This window comes from Doryrhamphus excisus, linkage group LG2, assembly GCF_037039965.1.
Source record: "Doryrhamphus excisus strain RoL-2023G ecotype Guam linkage group LG2, RoL_Dexc_Guam_v1.1, whole genome shotgun sequence".
Classification (NCBI taxonomy): domain Eukaryota; kingdom Metazoa; phylum Chordata; class Actinopteri; order Syngnathiformes; family Syngnathidae; genus Doryrhamphus; species Doryrhamphus excisus.
This window is the reverse complement of record NC_136358.1, coordinates 21,427,750-21,446,569: the sequence shown is the minus strand read 5'-3', so window position 1 is coordinate 21,446,569 and position 18,820 is coordinate 21,427,750. Positions and strand designations below refer to the sequence as shown.

At 43.7% G+C, this 18,820-nt stretch overlaps 2 protein-coding genes and 1 non-coding gene across 3 annotated transcripts in view; all 3 read left to right on the top strand.

The window, feature by feature from the left end:
* LOC131132500 (uncharacterized) overlaps positions 1–6,931 on the top strand; it is an 8,001-nt gene extending 1,070 nt beyond the window's left edge. The window contains exons 2-12 of the mRNA XM_058078214.2: positions 82–207; positions 1,663–2,367; positions 2,930–3,040; positions 3,141–3,252; positions 3,380–3,527; positions 3,598–3,645; positions 3,719–3,796; positions 4,619–4,756; positions 4,946–5,029; positions 5,117–5,167; positions 6,299–6,931. Of these exons, the coding sequence (XP_057934197.2) occupies positions 120–207; positions 1,663–2,367; positions 2,930–3,040; positions 3,141–3,252; positions 3,380–3,527; positions 3,598–3,645; positions 3,719–3,796; positions 4,619–4,756; positions 4,946–5,029; positions 5,117–5,167; positions 6,299–6,409 (1,674 nt within the window). The 5' untranslated portion in view covers positions 82–119 and the 3' untranslated portion in view covers positions 6,410–6,931. The remainder of the gene's footprint in view (positions 1–81; positions 208–1,662; positions 2,368–2,929; positions 3,041–3,140; positions 3,253–3,379; positions 3,528–3,597; positions 3,646–3,718; positions 3,797–4,618; positions 4,757–4,945; positions 5,030–5,116; positions 5,168–6,298) is intronic.
* Positions 6,932–8,317: 1,386 nt separating this feature from the next.
* On the top strand, positions 8,318–15,740 carry LOC131132512 (eukaryotic initiation factor 4A-I-like). The gene is made up of 11 exons (XM_058078231.2): positions 8,318–8,437; positions 9,456–9,498; positions 10,823–10,955; positions 11,710–11,849; positions 11,924–12,092; positions 12,943–13,052; positions 13,186–13,329; positions 13,404–13,541; positions 13,612–13,701; positions 14,680–14,759; positions 14,833–15,740. The coding sequence occupies exons 1-11, from the start codon at positions 8,415–8,417 to the stop codon at positions 14,975–14,977; spliced, it is 1,215 nt and encodes a 404-aa protein (XP_057934214.1). The 5' UTR covers positions 8,318–8,414; the 3' UTR covers positions 14,978–15,740.
* Positions 12,713–12,853, top strand: LOC131133625 (small nucleolar RNA SNORD10). Its single transcript, XR_009130907.2, has one exon. It is a non-coding gene; the product is annotated as a small nucleolar RNA SNORD10 (small nucleolar RNA).
* Positions 15,741–18,820: the final 3,080 nt, after the last annotated feature.

Below are 18,820 nucleotides of genomic sequence, written 5' to 3'. Positions count from 1 at the left end.
TTAAGCATTGATTTAATTGTAGCCGCTCTAATGGGAAGTTAAAGTCATCACTGATGCGTATTTGGTCATTTTGTGTTTTAGGTGACGCGCTGGCGCAGGTTGCAGGGTGTCCGTGGATAATGCGAGACAGTGGCGGTAGCCTGACCCAGAACCGCTGGCAGGGAGATCTGGGTCTGACTGCTGTGGGCCAGGACGACACCGGAGGAGGTAAGCTACAGATCACATTTTTTACTTTCTTCTCCTCAGATGAAACAAATAAACATGGCAGCTGTGCAACACGCTACCTTTATTAGTTGCACAAATCCCACGGTGGCTGTGGGCAATGGAGTGTATCCCACATAACCAATGTGGACATGAAATAGGAAGAACATGGCGTCAACGACAACTTGCTGCAACTCTCAGTAAGCAGACTCATTTTGTGGGTTAAAATCCACAGTCAAGACATAAAATGAATTTGCTGTACCGGCCTGACCTGTTTTAAATCATCCGCCATTTTGCTTGTTGTCATGTGATTTGTAAGAAAGTAACCATGTTGTCTTTCACTTTTTGGCTCATCTTTCACCTTGTGCAAATACTCATCAATACGCTACAGGTTTTCTTTCCAGCCGGTCACCAAAGCAGGTGATTTGAATGATTAACCCTCCTTTGGGTTGAGGGAAGGAGCTGTCAATCAAATCACCTGCTGGAGAACCTGCTTGGAAAGAAAACCTGAATGGTCTCAGCCCTTCATGGCATGACTTTGACACCCCTGCTCTACACTCTTTGGATGATTTCATTCTCTTTTTTTTGGTAGCCAGTATGACGTCTATCGATGATGACATAAGACATTCCGTTCACGAGACGAGATATTACACAACAGCGGGTCTGCGAGGACGACACGAGACGAGGTTTTTAAGAAAAAAATACATGGCAATATATAATGTAACATGACAATATATTGCAGTCTACTCATTTAATTTCTACTACCTGACACTCTTCGGGCCCCGCCTCCACCCACCAAGACAAAGAGACTGCCAAAATGGCTCACTCCGTTCATGCTGTTGTTCTATGGAACAAACATGTCTAAGTGAGACTTGCACGGGACGAGTTGTTGTCAATTGACTACACATTGCCGGGCTATTGCTCAGTCTCCAAATAATCAGAACGCAACACAAGATGTCACATGACTCGCGTATCTGGTCACACATGCAGAAGTGGCAGCAAGCTAATTGCATTCAAACATGACTGACACGTAGTGAGATGTGTAGAATACTAAATATTGTCTTTGAATGCGTCTTTGAACGCCTTATATTTGTATTGTATTTATTTACCACATTTTCTGCTTGAAAGTGCTTCATTTAGGCAAAAAGTACGTAGCCTTTGCTTAAAGCCGTATATGTTTTGACTAATAATAGGCCATACTTAACCATGAAACAGTATGATTTATGAATGTATTTTTGACAGTGTGAGTGAGGACATGAAATTTGAAGTGGCATTTCAAGGCCAAAGTAGTTGCTATTTTATTGTATAATAGTATTATTTCCATTCATTATTAAAATTGCTTTGTATTTTTTATTGTTCAACATTTTATTTCATGTTTAAATATGAATCATTCTAAACAAATGATTTCAATGTGCTATTGAAATAAATGAATTGTGTTGCTAATCCCTGTTGTACCTGCAGGCGGGATCCCAGCAGACCACCTCATCGTCCCGGTTTCGGACCACAGCATTCCCAGCCCGATGCACCTCCGACTGGGCCAGAAGGAGAATGCGTGGCAGGGCAAGTTTGTCGCGGAAGAGGATGAGGACGAGGATGAGGAGGAGGAGGAGGACGAGGACGAGGAGGAAGAAGAGGATGGGATCAGCTGGATCGAGGCCATCGGTGATGAGGAAGACCACCCCAAACTGAATGTGGGGGGTGCTGAATTTGAGGGGGATTGTTGGGAAGAGAACGAGGCAGAAGAAGAGTATCATGGAGAGCAGGTGGCCGTCGTGGAAAGGAACATCCCTGACTTGTCCGCCCAGTACCCAAATGTTGCACCGTTGCAGAGGACAGAAGACGACGGCGTTGCAGACGAGGCATTTCCCCAGGCCGGAGCACTAGGACGTCACTTTTTCCAGTCCCGTCGAAACAGCTTCCGCTCTCTGCGGCGCTCCCGCCGCCGTTTACGGCTCCAAGGCGGCACCGGGTTCCGGCTCAGCCAGCACTGGAAGAGCTGGCGGCAGCGTGCCCAGTGGGCGTATTTCCTGTGGCTGCGATGGAGCCTCAAACGAAAGTACAATTGTTACGGAAAACACAGGCGGGTAAAGCGCTACCGGACATCTCCACACATGGATGATGAAGACCAGCGCGAGGCTAACATGAGGTTCACACAGCCAAGTAAAGGTAGGTTTATTCTCACCTTTGTCATTTCATCACAACCACATGGATAGGAAAAATCTGCTGTGATGGCAAGCTCTAGACCCCGCCCCCTCGCCTTATTCCATGCCGTCAGATAACCCTGTCATAACCCAAATATTAGCAATACAGCCATGGAAACACAATAACCCTTTGGAAAAGCCAAATATGCTCATATTCCGCTTCTTAAAAACCCGAGTATTACCCCTGGGTTACTCCTTTTCAAACCTGGACATTGGATACTTTATGTGCGTATCGGGCTATCCCCATCCAAGGGAATATGGATTTGCCTTCTGTACATGTTCCATTCTTCCATCTTGGCTCTTTGACAGGAAGTATTAAATTTGTAAACATGTCAGCATGCAAAACATTTGTGTTGCACATTTTAATGAACTTTTGGGGAGACGCTGGTTTGACAGGAGGTTTAACTTGCTTCTTCTGACATCACACCGGACCAGAAAGCAGCATACCATAAACCCTGGCAATTTTCCGTGGTATTTTAGGTGGGAGGACAAACAGCGACTCTTTTCTCGTCTTTTCTTCCCTGCAGACAAGCGGTGTAGCGTCTCGTCGGACAGACAAGGAGACAGAGGAAGACAGGAAATCCAGGCCAAACCAGCGGAGCCTTCGCTTTCTGAAGAACACATTAGCTGCGTGACTGGTACGAGTCCAAAGCGTCATTAGTGGAGCAATTAGGCAGTGGTGGCGATCAATGATAACTGGAGGGAGGATCTCGTCGTCCTCTATTATTTGCTCTCCAGGTATTCTTGAGGAATCGCTGCAGAAGTACGGCAGTTTGATCCCAGTCCACGTCGAAGACATCACAGAGAGGCTTCAGGACATCTTCGCCGATAACTTTTCCCAACCGCACAGGTAATAAATGCACCTCTTGGGTTTTCCCATAATTGCACCATCTATTGTGGCTATTGCTTTCCACGCAACAGGGTGAGGAGAAGTTGGAAGGTATATATAGTTTGTTTCTGTATGTTTGACTTTGTAGGAAAGCCGTGGTCCAACACTTAATACAGTCCTTCCAGCGCTCCTCTGGGTCCAGTCTGGCCAAAACGTTTCGAGTCAACTACAAACGCCACGTCCTGACCATGGACGACCTCGGTACGCTGTACGGGCAGAACTGGCTCAACGACCAGGTAGGATGGGACCGCAACACGATAATGCACACGGCCGCGTAAAATGCTCATGGATCCTTTTCATGAACAGATTATGAACATGTATGGCGATCTGGTCATGGACTCGGTTCCAGAGAAGGCGAGTAGCTGGTTATCTAGAAGACGCTCTTGTCGCATTCCTTAACATCACCGCTCTCTCTCTTCTTTTTCAGGTTCACTTTTTCAACAGCTTTTTTTACGATAAGCTGAGGACTAAAGGTTACGAAGGCGTCAAGCGGTGGACAAAAAACGTAAGTTGCTGATAGATGCCACGTAGGAGCTCTGACTCTTACACTTGGCCACAATCCTTGCAGCGTTTCTACCATGGCTTTTGATTTATATGGGATTATTTTTGGGAAAAACTTATTTCACAACAGTTCATTCTAGGTTTGGCCGATAGAGATATATATATATTTTCCCCAATAATAAGAAAATGACTAAATAGTTTATTTTGGCTTTTTCCTGATTACGGAGTCGCCACAGCGGGTCTTTTTGATTTTTGTCTTGAGCCCTTTATAGAAACTAAAAGAGAAGCAAATAAAAAGGTCCTGTGCCCAAAGAAAAGATCCTGATGAGCAGGCCAACCCTGTACAGAAGTGTCATCCTGTTACCTCACCGCTACCCCCGAATGAGGAAAAACCCCCACTAAACCCCAAAACAGCTTATTGGGTCTAAAAGCTTCGAACCAATAAAGGGGAAAAGGTGCCAGCAGCCTGCATGCAGCAGCTCAGTGGCCCTGGAGCCTGACCAGGTGGGAACCAGGTGGCAACCAGGTGGCAACCAGCCTGCTTCGGACAAAGGCAGCACCAACAGAGCACAGAGCCACCGAGCAGGGCGCACCTTTACGGGCTCCACAGAGGGTGGGGCCCAGCCACTGCTTCCTGCAGAAGATCAAGCCCATAAAAAGCGCAACACTTTGTACTTGGAACACGACAACTTTATTGACATTTTGTACAATATTCCAACTTCATCTAGCTTCATCGAGCAACTGTTTTTCTTGAATAGCCAAAGTTGGCAGCTAACACTTCATGACGTATTGTTTGTTTGTTGATGAATTCCTGCTTTCCCCCCAGGTGGATATCTTCCAGAAGGATCTGTTGTTGATCCCCATCCACCTGGAAGTCCACTGGTCCCTGGTGAGCGTCGACATTCCCCGCAAAGCCATCACCTACTTTGACTCTCAGCGGACGCTCAATAGACGCTGCCCAAAGGTAGGCGTTCCCTACACCCCCATTCCGTGTTTGTGCAGTTTAGTTGGAAAAACACAAAAAAAACAAACAGTTTATACAGGAAAGTTTGTCACTTTCATGACTATGCGGACTGCAAACATCCCATATATAGCTAATAACATTAGCATGCTAACATTAGCTTCCACTTTTGCTGCTATGTTCTCTTGTCAGCACATTTTTAAGTACCTGCAAGCTGAAGCCATCAAAAAAGATCAACCAGACTTTTTGGCCGGGTGGAAGGGATTTTTCAAAATGGTAAGAGACATTTTCCCATAAATCCTTGCCCTGTGTGCCGCTAGCATGCGCCACATGTTACCAGAATAAAAGCACGGTGTCTTTCAGAACGTGGGGCGCCAAAACAATGACAGCGACTGTGGGGCGTTTGTGTTGCAGGTAAGTTTGGAATCAGTCGTCCTTGGGGATTATTTGCACTTGTTCCTTTGTCTAATAATCATATCAGGCCGCCCAGCATTCACCTTCCTTACGGCCATGCATTCATTTCCCTTTTCTGTGCATTCCAACCAGAGAAAGCAAGTTGGAACGAGCTAGCTAACAATGGACGTCATGGGGGGTAACGCCCAAACAAAAAAGCCTGAAATAAATCTCCAGTGTTCCGTTTCAATAACTAAGCAGATACCTAGCTTTCAATTTGGCTACAACGACTTGCCACGATGCTCTTTGCCGTCTCGTGCTGGAAGACACGGCCATCCCACTGGGAGCAGATGTTGGACGTGTTCTGGCTGTTCTTATGCTGCTGCTGTTGACCGAAGGGCTAAGGTTTTGTTTGAAATCCTAACTACAGCAAGATACTGCTTGTAGTACATGTTGTCATCAATGTAGTACTTGTGAATGCATGATCACAGCATGTACGATATCCAACGATAAAACATAGATTTTATTGAGAGGGCTTCATAGTCCAAGTAGGTAGGCCCCAATGATGTACCTTGTTAGCTAGCTCGTATCAACTAGTTTTGTCTCCTGATAATGCGCAAGGAAGGGAAGATATGTGTTCATGTTTCACACAAGGGTTGTGGATGCTGGGCAAAATCCCCCAAAGTGGTTTCCTTTGAGTGGCTGCAGATTGGGGCTACCATTTCGGTGTTCACTTGCTGTGTGATGACTTTAGCATTCCGTGTAAGATGACGCCAGGAGGCACCTCACCCAATTTCCAATGGGTTAACAAGCTTGTTTAGTTTTTCATAGCTCATGATTGGCTCCTGTCACTCATGCATGCTACAATATGTAGCATATGTAACATGTGCGACCTGTGTTATGTATGTACAAATCTGTTCTTTTCTTCCTTTTCCTGGGTCAAGTGAATTGACAGGAATGTCCCGTCATAGTAAATAAGCCAACTTAGACACAAAGACGATAAGAGACTTGCACGTTACTTCCTGGTGGCTATGCAGTTAGCGACATCATGATCAGCTCATCTGTTTCGCATTCATATTAAACCTTGTGTACTATTTCAGCTTTTTTACATTTCTATTATACTCTATTACATTTCTTCCCCTCACTGTACAGTACTGCAAGTGTCTGGCGCTGGGGCAGCCGTTTGATTTTGGCCAGCAGGACATGCCGCGCCTGCGGAGGCAAATGTACAAAGAACTGTGTCACTGTAAGCTGACCCTGTGACCCCTTGCCTCCTGCCATTGGAGGAGGGATGCTGGCCAAGATGGACGGCCGACATCAGCTTCTTCTTCTACTACTTGTTTGTGTCGTCCCCCGCCTGTAGTCATCAACTCGAATGCCGTAACATACTGTATATAAGCGTACAACACAAGAATTCTACTGTTCCACTCTTTAACTCTGACAATCGGCGACCACCCTCCCGGGAGAAAATTGATGCATCGGGGGGCTCCAGTGCCACAGGTTGGAGCTCCCGTTATCAAGGTCATTGACTTTTTTTCTTCGTCAGTAAATAGGTCTCAATACTTTGCTAAATGTGGATTTTTGTGGGGGAGAACACACAAATTGGCTTTTTTTTATTGTGATATTTGAGTTCCAAAATGTTAAAAAAAAAAATAATAATGTTGAAGCCGCTCTTTTTTTTTTTTTTTTTTTTTTGTCTCTCCCCCAAAAGTGAGTTGATGCAACTGTTTTATATATCTTCTACAATGCATTCTGGTTACTCAAAATTAAAAATGTGGCCTACCAGTGCTGGTGTGTTTTTACTTCTAGTTCATTGCATTCTCTGTCTGTCTCTCTCTCTCTCTCTGCATATTAAACTTATATATTAAACTTATATTTAGTTAAAGCAGGTGTCTAATAATACAACCCTAAATGTGCATTTGTAAAAAAAACAATTATCATACAAAAATATATCAGTTAAAATGGTCAAATAAAAGTAAACTATACATAATTTACACATTAAATTTTGATTATTCATGTCACATTATACAACTTTATCCCTATTCTTCACTGATTAAAACAAACCACAGGAATTACATTGAAATTGTACACTCCATTTCAAGACACGTTGAAAGTGGGAGTGTAAGCATTTTATTGCAAACGAAAATCCATCTATTTTCTATTCCGCTTAACCTCACGAGGATCGCCGGGGTGCTGGAGCCTATCCCAGTTGTCTTGGGGTGAGAGGCGGGGTCCAGCCAATCCCAGGGCACATATAGACAAACCATTCCCACCCACATTCATACCTATGAACAATTTGGAGTGGTCAATTAACCTAGCATGTTTTTGGAATGGGGGAGGAAACCGGAGTACCCGGAGAAAACCCAGTGGGATTGGCTGACCACAATTATGTAGTTAATCAATATCAAGACAAACCGTTTATTTAAAAATGTATCCAAGCCATAAAGTGCTTGACTATTGACGTCATCTATTGACCGGAAGTGGCCTACTGTTCCCACAGAGCGCTTCAAGCCCGCCTCCTCTTGATGACGTCCTTTTTCAACCAATCGTCATTCTGTATAGGCGGGACTACCTGTAAATGACGGCGGCCCCTTGCAATAAGGAAGCGTCGTTGTGCCTTCTACGCATTGGTCATGAAACCTTCGGTTCATTTTAAGGAACCGTCTGTTTTGAATCAATTGAACAAAAAGAGCCGGATAATTCGGTTCCCGAAATGCACTCATTTGTTGTTGTGTGTAAAATACGTGTAAAATGAATATTTAGTGTACAAATATGATATATTGTGTTTATTACTCCGATGATTTACATGGATTAAAAAAAAATATTGAACAAAAACAAAGACGCATCTCTAAAGACCCACCCAAACAAAAGGGTCCAACTCATATTTTAGCTATTTTCCAGAAAACACAACAATAAAACACTATTTATTATGTTAAATGTAATTTAAAATGTGCAAAAATAAATGATATGCAGCATCCAGATAACAGTTTTTGCTCATCTTTAGTGAAGATTTGCATGCAGAACACAAAGTGCCTCAACTTTTGTTTCCTACTGCTCATTTTCCTCAACTTTCCATCTTGCTTGTGTGAGTCTGGAATCTCGTGCGACTCGAACAGAAAAATAAACGCCAAAAACAACGACTGTGTTTAAAGAGCCGGCTCCCGTTGTTCACTTCATGGAGCCGCCTCTAAGAGCCGTTTCGTTCGCAAGAGACACGTCACTAGGACGTATATAAGAAAATTCCGCCATAGTTTCTTTCTTTGTAATAATGTCGGCTGAGAACGATAATAGGTAAGGAACTGTTCATCACGATTCACTGAAAAAATCCTGAGCTAGGGTCATCACGAGTATATACTTACGTGTGTCGTTATGCATAAAGTGCGACTTACAATCGCTTGGGGTTATACGAGTAAGGCGAATATGTTAAAATAGTCTTATATCGGTTCGGCCTTTTGTGGCTCAATGCTATTAGCCTCCCTTGCTAGCCAGTCGCCGCTCGTTTTCCCTCCCGTAAACAAATTTCACTTGCTAGTGTTTACCCGTGTCCGCCATTTTAGAGCCTGCTAGTAACTGTTAAGAGCTCATAAGGCGACTGGTTCGGTAGAGCTAAGCTAACGTAGCCCGGCAACATGTGACTGCTTGTGGCCTAGCGGCAGTTACCTAGGCCTTAAGTGTGTAAATTGTTTAATCGGGTCATAAATGTCATGTTTTTCGAATTGCCGCCATTTTGATGGCGGATTTCATCACACATGTTTACAAAGGGCATCACAAATGTTTAAAAAGTGCCCGTGTTAATGTAGTAAGGAGACGTTTATTGAAGTTGGGTGCTGTCACATGGTCCTCCGGCTAACAATGCCGGTAAGTGTAGGTCGCCAGTGTGTAAAACTGGGGGTGAAATCGTGTCGAGGGGCTGTGAAAAGTGTGTTATGTCGTGTGAGACGATGGATTTGCTGACTCGGCTGGTGATGCTGAAGCTTAAAAACCGTGTAGGAGAGGTTATGATGGTCCTTTGCGGTGCTAGTGTCCTAGCTAGCTTAGTCGTGCTGCTTTTACGACTCATTACATTTTAACTTGACGACCACTCGAAAGTGAAGTAAGATTAAATTGAAATGATATTAAATAAAGTGTCCATAAACGGCTATTTTCGACGTGGAATGGTAAGCCTGTCTGAGGTTGCATCCACCATCTTGAATGGGAGGGGGAAAAATGGCGGCCTTGGTTCATGAACAATGTAGCTATCTGGAAAATGATGGTACAGATGGAAGAAAGGTTTTAAATTTTATATACTTTTTTTCCCCTCGACCCACAGAGACAATGGCCCAGAGGGCATGGAGCCAGATGGCATCATCGAGGTAAGTTTCCATTGGCTTTATTTTTCCAATGCCAGATGTTTGCCATCCAATGCATGAATTCCTACAGATGGACAATGGGGGGCAGTGTTCCCCGGTGTGGTGGCAAGCTCTATAAAGAGTAGAGGGGAAGATGATAAATCAGATGATCCCAGCACCACTACCCCATTACCAGTATCCACCCCCACTCCCATGTCGGAATACAGATTTAACATGTAATATTAACCATGTTTTAATGTGAAATTTTATCTTGGGTTTTAATGCAGATAGAAAATATGATAAAATTACATTGCCGCCCACAATTTTCCCTAAATGTTATGCTACAAAGTAAAAATAAGCGTTACTGGGTTATTCATATAGAGAATGGAGCAACAAGCCCCAACCTGGCATTAGCGTCATCCAAAGTCCTGATTTCATGGCCTGGTCGCCTTGGCTGTTTTTATTTGAAGTGATGCAAATGAGTACATGGGTAACATTTACTCTTTAGTTACTTGTCCGGTAAAATTTGAAAAGCTATTTTCTTGGAGGCTCATTTTTCAAATAGTAAGTTAGCGCTTTTCACAGACAGTCACAAAGTGCTTCACAACAAATGCTTGTCTGAAGAAATGCATCTGAAGGTCCATTTACAGGCCTCCACTGAGTCCAAAGAACGCAGGTTGAGAGGAAGTTCATTCCAAAGCCGGGGCGCAGTTGCCACAAATGTTCCATCTCGAGTTTTAAAGGAAGTCTGTGGAACCATGAACAAATACAGAAGATACTTTACTTCTGTTTTATTCCGGAGCTTTTAAAGTTATTTCAAACTAATCAAAGAGATATTTTAAGTATATTAAAACCTCTTGAGTAACCTGAATCCAAAGTAACTCCTGAATTTGTCTCTTTGGTTATAGATAATCTGGGAGTTTCCTGAGTAACACTGTTTCAAGTGTGTGACATGTTTGTTTGTATTAAACGTCCCGGGTTGTCGCCGCATAAACGTGTGCATGCGAGGTGTGGCACTCTGCAGATATTCTTTGGACTTGAACAAGAAATGCACGTCTGACATCACTCCTACGCACACACTGCTGTTGTGATCACGTGGGCTGGATAGAATAGACTGACTGCCGATATCGCTAGTTTTACATGCAGGCTGATATTAAATATCAGTATCTGATTTGACAGCCCTAGTTTTGCAATGTACTTTTATTCCCTGGGAGCAACATGGGCCCCACCCCTGATCCATGTCCTCACACCCACTAAAGGCCCCCCTCCCCTTTGATGCTGGTGTCAATTCAAAATTCTTCACTTGCTTTTAAGCTCATAAATTTGACCCTCATTTCTTCCTTTGCAGAGCAACTGGCATGAGATTGTGGAGAGCTTTGACGAGATGATCCTGCGCGAGGAACTGCTCCGGGGAATTTACGCCTACGGTTTTGAGAAGCCTTCTGCCATCCAGCAGAGAGCCATTCTACCTTGTATCAAGGGTAAGGCAAACGCCTACATGACACCTGCAGTTGTAGTCAAACACGTTGGCACCTTCTTCACGTCGTGCTTCTATCTGATAATGCATCATCTCTCCCCAAAACCCAGCAATTACAAATGCTGTGATATTTGTTTCAGATTGGCGCTTACCCTTTTCCACGTATAAAACAATTGTAAATGCACTTAAATGAAGAATGGAAGGGCTAAATGAACGTTTAAGGTGGTTTTCCCTTCATTTACGACTGCTCTTCCCAAAGACATGACGTGGCAGTGACACAACACACGGACACATCATGAACACTTTTGCAATGTTCTGCTAGTTAAATGGGTCAAACAATTGCTCGTCATAAAAAAAAAAATGCCGCAGCAGCCATTCGCCCGCCCCCCATGCAGCCCACCACCACAGCTTAAAAAAAATCCTTGGGCAAACCCAACTCTTTTGCTCCCAACACATTGCCTGCCTTATGATTTTTATTTTTGTTTAATGGAATTGTAAATTGGATTCTGTTTGGTACACATGGAATAGTGAATACAGCAAGTGCACAAGCTAATGTGTTGCCAATTGACGTGAAACAGGAACTGGATCGGATTAAACTACCATTATTCCCAACATAAAGAGAAAATATTTGAATTATTTGTCAAAACAAATATAATTCTTAATAAATAAATCATGCATCTTGGTTTTAAATTTGCCAGCCAGAAGGTTGCCTCATGTCCAAAAACTTGCTGTCAGTAAGTAAATGTCTTTTGTTTCAGGTTATGATGTGATTGCTCAGGCCCAGTCCGGAACTGGAAAGACTGCCACCTTTGCCATTTCCATTCTCCAGCAGATTGATGTTTCCCTGAAGGGAACCCAGGCTCTGGTCTTGGCCCCCACCAGGGAGCTGGCTCAACAGGTTAAGCCTCTAGAATTCCCAAATTTAGTATGGCTGGATGTAAGCGTCTAAACGCGGATACATTTTTCATTCAGATCCAGAAAGTGGTTCTGGCTCTGGGGGACTACATGGGTGCCAGTTGCTACGCCTGCATCGGAGGGACCAGCATTCGCAATGAAGTCCAGAAGCTGCAGGCAGAGGCCCCCCACATCGTGGTGGGTACCCCGGGCCGAGTCTTTGACATGTTGTCCCGCAAAAACCTCTGTAAGTACTCAAATATAGCTTTGTGATTGAAACTAGGCTATTTGAATGTTTTGTTTTTCCCACTCCAACAGATTGCCATAAGTACCTTTTTACAGGCTTCACTACAGTGCTCATGGCATCTGTAAAGCTGCTTTTCACGCTTGCGTAGCTGTGCCTCAACAAGATTTAGCGTCTCCCTTACACGTGTGGCAAGCTGTCTTTGCCCCAGCATGGCATCTGTAAAGCTTGTGTTGACCCACGAAAGGTGAAAGGCGCTTTTGAAGCTGGGTTATATTTACCACACTGACAAGCTGTGCGGAAATCTGCTCAAGAGACGATGCATGTCTTTATTCTCTGGGGGGCGGGGGATGTCTGCTCCCAAACTGAGGGCAGTGTTTTGGGAGACGGGTGTACCAAGGTACTAAACTAAAGCAGACGAGGTTTGCATTCGACCTCCAGCATGGTGACACGGCTCGTTTCAGTGTTTTTCTGCTTAAAGGGGATCTTTTTCTGAGATGTTTGTGGGGGCCAGTCAATAGTGTGAGGAATGTTGTTGGCGTTTTATGGGCGAGGGCAAAGGGGAACCTGACATGCTTTGCATGCTGGTTTCCACCTCTGGCTGTTATTTGAGGATGTGCTGCTGTATCATGATGAAACTCATGCGTGTCAACTGACTCTGGAAGCCCTCTGCTGGGTTGTTGCTCGGGTGGGTGTTTTACCCACCTGAGTATGCAGCCCGAGCAGGGATCCTTGGGTATGATCTTTTGTAATTTCTGAATACAGCACTCTGCAATAATCCCTGACCCTTCCTCAGTGTTTCCTCTGGCCTGCCATGGAACTAAATAAAATATAAATACATATATTTTTTCAGCTTCCAAACACATCAAAATGTTTGTGCTGGATGAGGCCGACGAGATGCTCAGTCGAGGCTTCAAGGACCAGATCTATGAGATCTTCCAAAAACTGCCACCCAGCACACAGGTAATGTCCGCCACCAAATGTAGTATAAAAGTATATATATGTGGTCAAACCTAGGATGGAAGTGTAGTCATGCTGGGTGGGTTGGCAAGGGCTCCTTTATTTGCTTGTTTTAGATTGCTTTTTTATTTCTAAGGTTGTCCTACTGTCGGCCACCATGCCAGCCGATGTCTTGGAGGTCACCAAGAAGTTTATGCGCGAACCCATCCGCATCCTGGTCAAGAAGGAGGAGCTTACCTTGGAGGGTATCCGCCAGTTTTACGTCAATGTGGAGAAAGAGGTTTGTGGACAATGATGCGAAAGGGGAGTCTCGGCGAGGACTTGACTTGAACTTGTGGACTCTTACAATTCCAGGAGTGGAAGCTGGAGACGCTTTGCGATCTGTATGAAACCCTCACCATCACACAAGCCGTCATCTTCATCAACACCAGGAGGAAAGTGGACTGGCTCACTGAGAAAATGCAGTCTAGGGACTTTACAGTGTCTGCTATGGTACGGGTCCTCCATGTCTGCTTTTGAACAAGGCTTAATGCTGTCTGGACTAATGTTGCCTCTTTCTCAGCACGGTGACATGGACCAGAAAGAGAGAGACTTGATCATGAGGGAGTTCCGTTCCGGCTCTAGTAGAGTCCTCATCACCACTGACTTGCTGGTATGCATCATCTGGTTTACTTTGATATGGCCTCTCAATGAATCGCCTAGTGTATCGGCAGCTTGAAACGAACTCCTCTGTGAATGAACACATCAAATTTATTTATTTCCATGGAGTACTTTAATATAAAATATCCCCCTAATTCCAAACACCTTAGTTATGAGAATGTCCTGAAAGTCCAGATTTGAGAAACCCAGCCAGACATGAAATATAATGCACTGGGAAAAGCCAAAAGTTACTTGCTCCCGGCTTTTAAATCCAGGTTTACATCTGACAAATGAGGCTCTCCTACATGGACCCAAAATTTGGTGTTTTGCCCTCTTGTATGGCATACGCCTAATCAAACATTCCTGGCAAAATGGCAGGAATGCATCACCATTATCATTATTCCTCCAGGTCCAAACTGGGGGCTTTGGTGTGTGCCACGTCGTCACGTAGATGGCGCAGGTGCTAACATTGAGTGACGCTGGTACAGGCCACGTGTCGTCTGTCGCCATGTTGCTCATGTTGAGGGCCACCAAATGTGGAGAAGTGATTGAGTCTGGAGTTGATGGTGGCCTTAGACTTTAGTCTCCACTCAACAGCAGGCTAGTTCATAGTGGAAAGGTGTGACCTACCACTGTGAAAAAAATGTGACCTTTTTGGGCCGCTTGATTGCATTCCCCCACATCAGGGAACATTCACAAAATGAGATAGTATAAATATTACAACATTTGACTAAGTAGGAGTTACTTTTCAATCACTGTGCATAGTGTGCTTTGCCCCTCTGCCTTTGAGGTAACTGAAGTCCAAGGTTCCCTCTCCTCCCAACTGTTGTGTTGGCTCAGGACTGAAAGTACTTTGGTAGAGAATACTCGATCTGTCCTCCACTGTGGCTGGGCCATTTTGTCCCAGTTGTACAACTTAAAGATGGATCACATTGCACAAGAACTGCCTGGACTAGCCAACGTGATGGCTCACGCTGTTTTCAATTGGCAGGCCCGTGGTATCGACGTGCAGCAGGTATCTCTCGTCATCAACTACGACCTTCCGACCAACCGGGAGAACTACATCCACAGGTAGTATCTACTACCTTGTACTGCCACACCAAGGTGGTCTCCATCCAGACTGTTTTATTCTTTGTCCCGTCAGGATCGGACGTGGTGGTCGTTTTGGCCGAAAGGGTGTCGCCATCAACTTGGTGACTGAGGACGACAAGCGCACCCTGCGGGACATTGAGACCTTCTACAACACCACCATCGAGGAGATGCCCATGAATGTGGCTGATCTTATCTAAAAACAAACATGTATGAATTTGCCCCTCCATTTTTAAAAGCAAAAAAGCCCACATCAACTTCACTTTCTTTTCCCACGTGTGGAACGCCCATATAAGGACGTTACAACCCAATCAGATGTCTTGCTAATTTGCATTAATGTTTTAACCCTGGTGGCTGTTTTTGCACACTGTCTTTAGGATTATTACCATCATGAAGAGGATGTGCTGCGTTGGACCACAACAGTGTTAAAACGTCAGTGTACATAAAAGAAAAATACGTAAAAAAAACCCACAAACAAAACAAAAACGTTGGGGGCTTCAGAGTACACAATAAAAAGACCTGTATAGTTAACGGCTGTTTTCATACTTATTATGATACACTGTTCATGGCCCGTAGTCAATGGATGGATTGCAGGTGAGTTATGCTAAATTATTTTTATCCCCCCGCGCTTTCTCCCCCCTCTTACTTTTGTAGCATTTATTTTTTATTAAAAAAAACATGGTGGCCACTTTGTGTGAACTACCTCAGCAGTGAAATTAAACGTGTGTGTTAAAAGGACCAAAATAAAGCGTCCCAGCATAATAACCTGTTCTCATGTGGAGGGGAGGATTTCCATCTTGTTTATACTTTTTTTTTTTTTTTTAAGTGACTATTGAATTGTTAATTTTTTTTTTTGACACGGAAGACGGTGTATAAAATTTTTTTCTACATTGGATTCTGTATAGTATTTATTTTTAATGGTCTTTAAAAACAATAATAAAGGTGTCCTTTTTCACAGTGGAATCTGACTTGAGTGCAAGAAAATCTTAAAAAAAGCTAGGCTAGGATAATGCCCGCCCTATCACAACCTGTCCAATCAGATGTTGAGAACCCTTTACTTCCGCAATTACGTCGCTCTGATTGGCGTCTGATAATGGGAAATTTACCCACGACCATATTTGTCCTGCCGCCGAAAGCTAACATTTGGAGCTGTATTGTTAGCTGTGTTAGTTGTCAACGCTAAGAGACTCGCTTATTGGCAAAATTAGATTTGACAAAAAGTGCCTAGGATTTCAAAATAAACTAGTCAAAATATAAGCATCGCGTGAGCTGTCAACATTTGGTTTAATTCTGAGTTTGTCCGTGTTCCTTGGTTGTTAGCTTAAGGGAAAATAGCGTTATGCAATCTCGCTCGTTCCTACACAAAACACGTCACAGACACGCCAGTCCACGTTTGCCCTGGGACACGCAATTCCAGATCCAGAAACCAGAAATGGATGTCAGGACGTCTCTACCGTAAGTATTCAATGTGTTGATAGTAAACAAGTGTTGGTCCCTTTGGTTAGGTCTGTTTTCACCTAAATGCCAACTTAGCTGCTCCTTTGACCCATGGAAAAGTGACGTCACAATGACGGTAAAAGCAACCTCAAATGGTCATTTTTCCTTTTTATTCAGCATTGACTGTATTTTCATTCATTATTTCTATTAAAGGTATCTGCTTTTTCCTATATCTACATGTGTTTCTTTACAAAATATCAAAGGTGCATGCTTTCATTTGTCACTGTGGCCCTGGCTGGAAAAAGTTTGGACACCCCTTGTCTAAAGATGAATGGTAGTGACGTATCCGGGCTGCTGCTACTGCTTCCCCCCACTAGAGGGAGACACACTACTTGTCTCCAAGTAGACGTTCCGGCTTTTCTTTCCAAGCGTTTTCTCCAGCAGATGATTTCATTGACAGCTCCTTCCCTCGAACCGAAGGAGGGGTCATCATTCAAATCAGCTGCTTTGGTGACCGGCTGGAAAGAAAAGCTGTAGCGTGTCGGCCGTGCGTGGCAGGAGTTTGACACCCCTGCTGTAGAGTATGTAGAGTGACATACAAGTATAAAAAGAAGCCAAAACCACATTTAATACTTCATTCTTTGACGGTGTGGCATTTAAAGGAGCTGGAAGGGAATTCAATGTCAGAATGCACATCACATGAATAAAGGTTGTGTGATATTTAATATGAACTTCTGCCCATAAAGCCCTCTAAAAAAGCATCCATCAACGCCCCATTTGCATGCCATGACTTGTACATTAACCCACACGAGGAACGACTCTTGCGTAGTGATACACTAGCTTGACTGTGTGTACAGCTGTGATATCAAGCACTATGAGCTCCATGTATCGGAATCGATATCACGCTGACTTGCCCCAACTGGCCTGGGGTGTCTTTACCAGTTGATTTGAAGTGGGTGGAAAAACGGCTTTGCTGGCTTCGTTGTTGTGATACTCGGGCTGGCCATACGGACCAAAAGTCATATCCTGATATATTGAGGTTGAATATCTATATACGACATACGTATATATCTCTTTTCCCACAGTTGCGACAAAGTACGACGAATGAAACGTTGTGTTTTCACATCCAAAAAGTTGTATTTTCCAGCTGACAAGCTTGTTATATACTTCTTGAAAGATCACTATGTGCTTTCGAAAATGAAGGGCTTTTCTTTTGAAAAATAGCTGGAAGGTATTTTCTTTCTAATTGTCATCTGTGTTTGGCTTCTTTTTACGCTTTAATTATTGCCCTGCACAGCGTAAAAGCGTTTACGATGGCGACAGTCTGACCTCGGAACAGATTAAAACCATTTGCATGATTTGTAATAAGGAGAAATATGGCATCCGTTGAGTGTAGACATTTCCCGACTAGGTGGCCCTTCTTCTTCTACTTCTTCGTCCATGCACCCAAGCCCCCCCCCCACTTCACCCCCTGTTGGGTGCTGGATTGTGGGGTGGATTATGCGAGTGGGAGGCTCGTAAAAGGTCTGCCAGGGTCTTTCTGTTTGTGTGTGACGGATGGCTGGGAGGCTGAAGGAGGGGGTCTGCTTTGCATGAGAAGAGGGGAGAATAGAGGTCTATTCAAGGAGGCCTGTCACCCTCAAATCACCCCCCCTACGAGCACACATGCATCCCTTTTCATTCCTCAGCCTCACTTTTTCTCCCCCCGAAACTTCTTCTGCTAGCCTTCTTTACTTTTTATTATTATTGATTTCATCCTCATCATCTTCGTTTCTCTTCTCATTTCCCCTCCTCTCCATCACGCCGTTATTATCATCGCCTGGAAATGTTACGGTTCAACAAGTCATGTGACTCGCCAGCTTTTAGATTTAGGAAAGATATGTCACTTTTATGTGTTGTACATATGTTCTAATGTTAGCATTAGCCCTAGCATAATGTCAATGTGGCATTCAAGCTCCAGTTTGCTCGTCATTTTCAAAAACTGAATCAAATGAACTCATTTATTGGCTTTCTGCTACAATACAGATGAACCTTGGTTAGCGTCCGCTTTGCTTTCAGTCCATGTTGAAAAGGTACGCCGAAATTAGCATACAATATTCCACATAGCATACAATATGGATGGATGGATGATGGATGCATGGTGGATGGATGGATGAATGGATGATGGATGATGGATGGATGGTGGATGGATGGATGGATGGATGCATGGATGGATGGAAGGATGGATGATGGATGGATGATGGATGGATGGATGGATGGATGGAAGGATGGTGTCTGTGTGGTGTCTCGCACCCACATTGTGTTTTTGAAAACAGTCACATCTTCAGTGAAGGTAAAAGTTCCCAAAAATGGGAAAAGGGAGTGATTTTCAGAGAAAAAAAAAACTTCAATAACTAGTAATAAGTTTTTCATTTTTATAATACATTTAACTTTGGGGTAGGTTAGCTTCAGAAAAAAACTTATAATGCTGTGAGAATAATGTCAAAATATTATGTGGATTAAGTCATAATTACGGGAAAAAAAATCAAGAAGAGAGTTGGAAGATAAGATATGATAAGAAATAAAGCTTCATTTAATATCAAATTTTTGGAAAATGAGACGACAGG

Coding starts and splice junctions, on each gene's coding strand:
- LOC131132512 (XM_058078231.2), top strand. CDS start 8,415: ATGTCGGCTGAGAACGATAATAG. Junction 13,330..13,403: donor ACGTCAATGTGGAGAAAGAG/GTTTGTGGACAA, acceptor TTACAATTCCAG/GAGTGGAAGCTGGAGACGCT. Junction 14,760..14,832: donor CGGGAGAACTACATCCACAG/GTAGTATCTACT, acceptor TTGTCCCGTCAG/GATCGGACGTGGTGGTCGTT.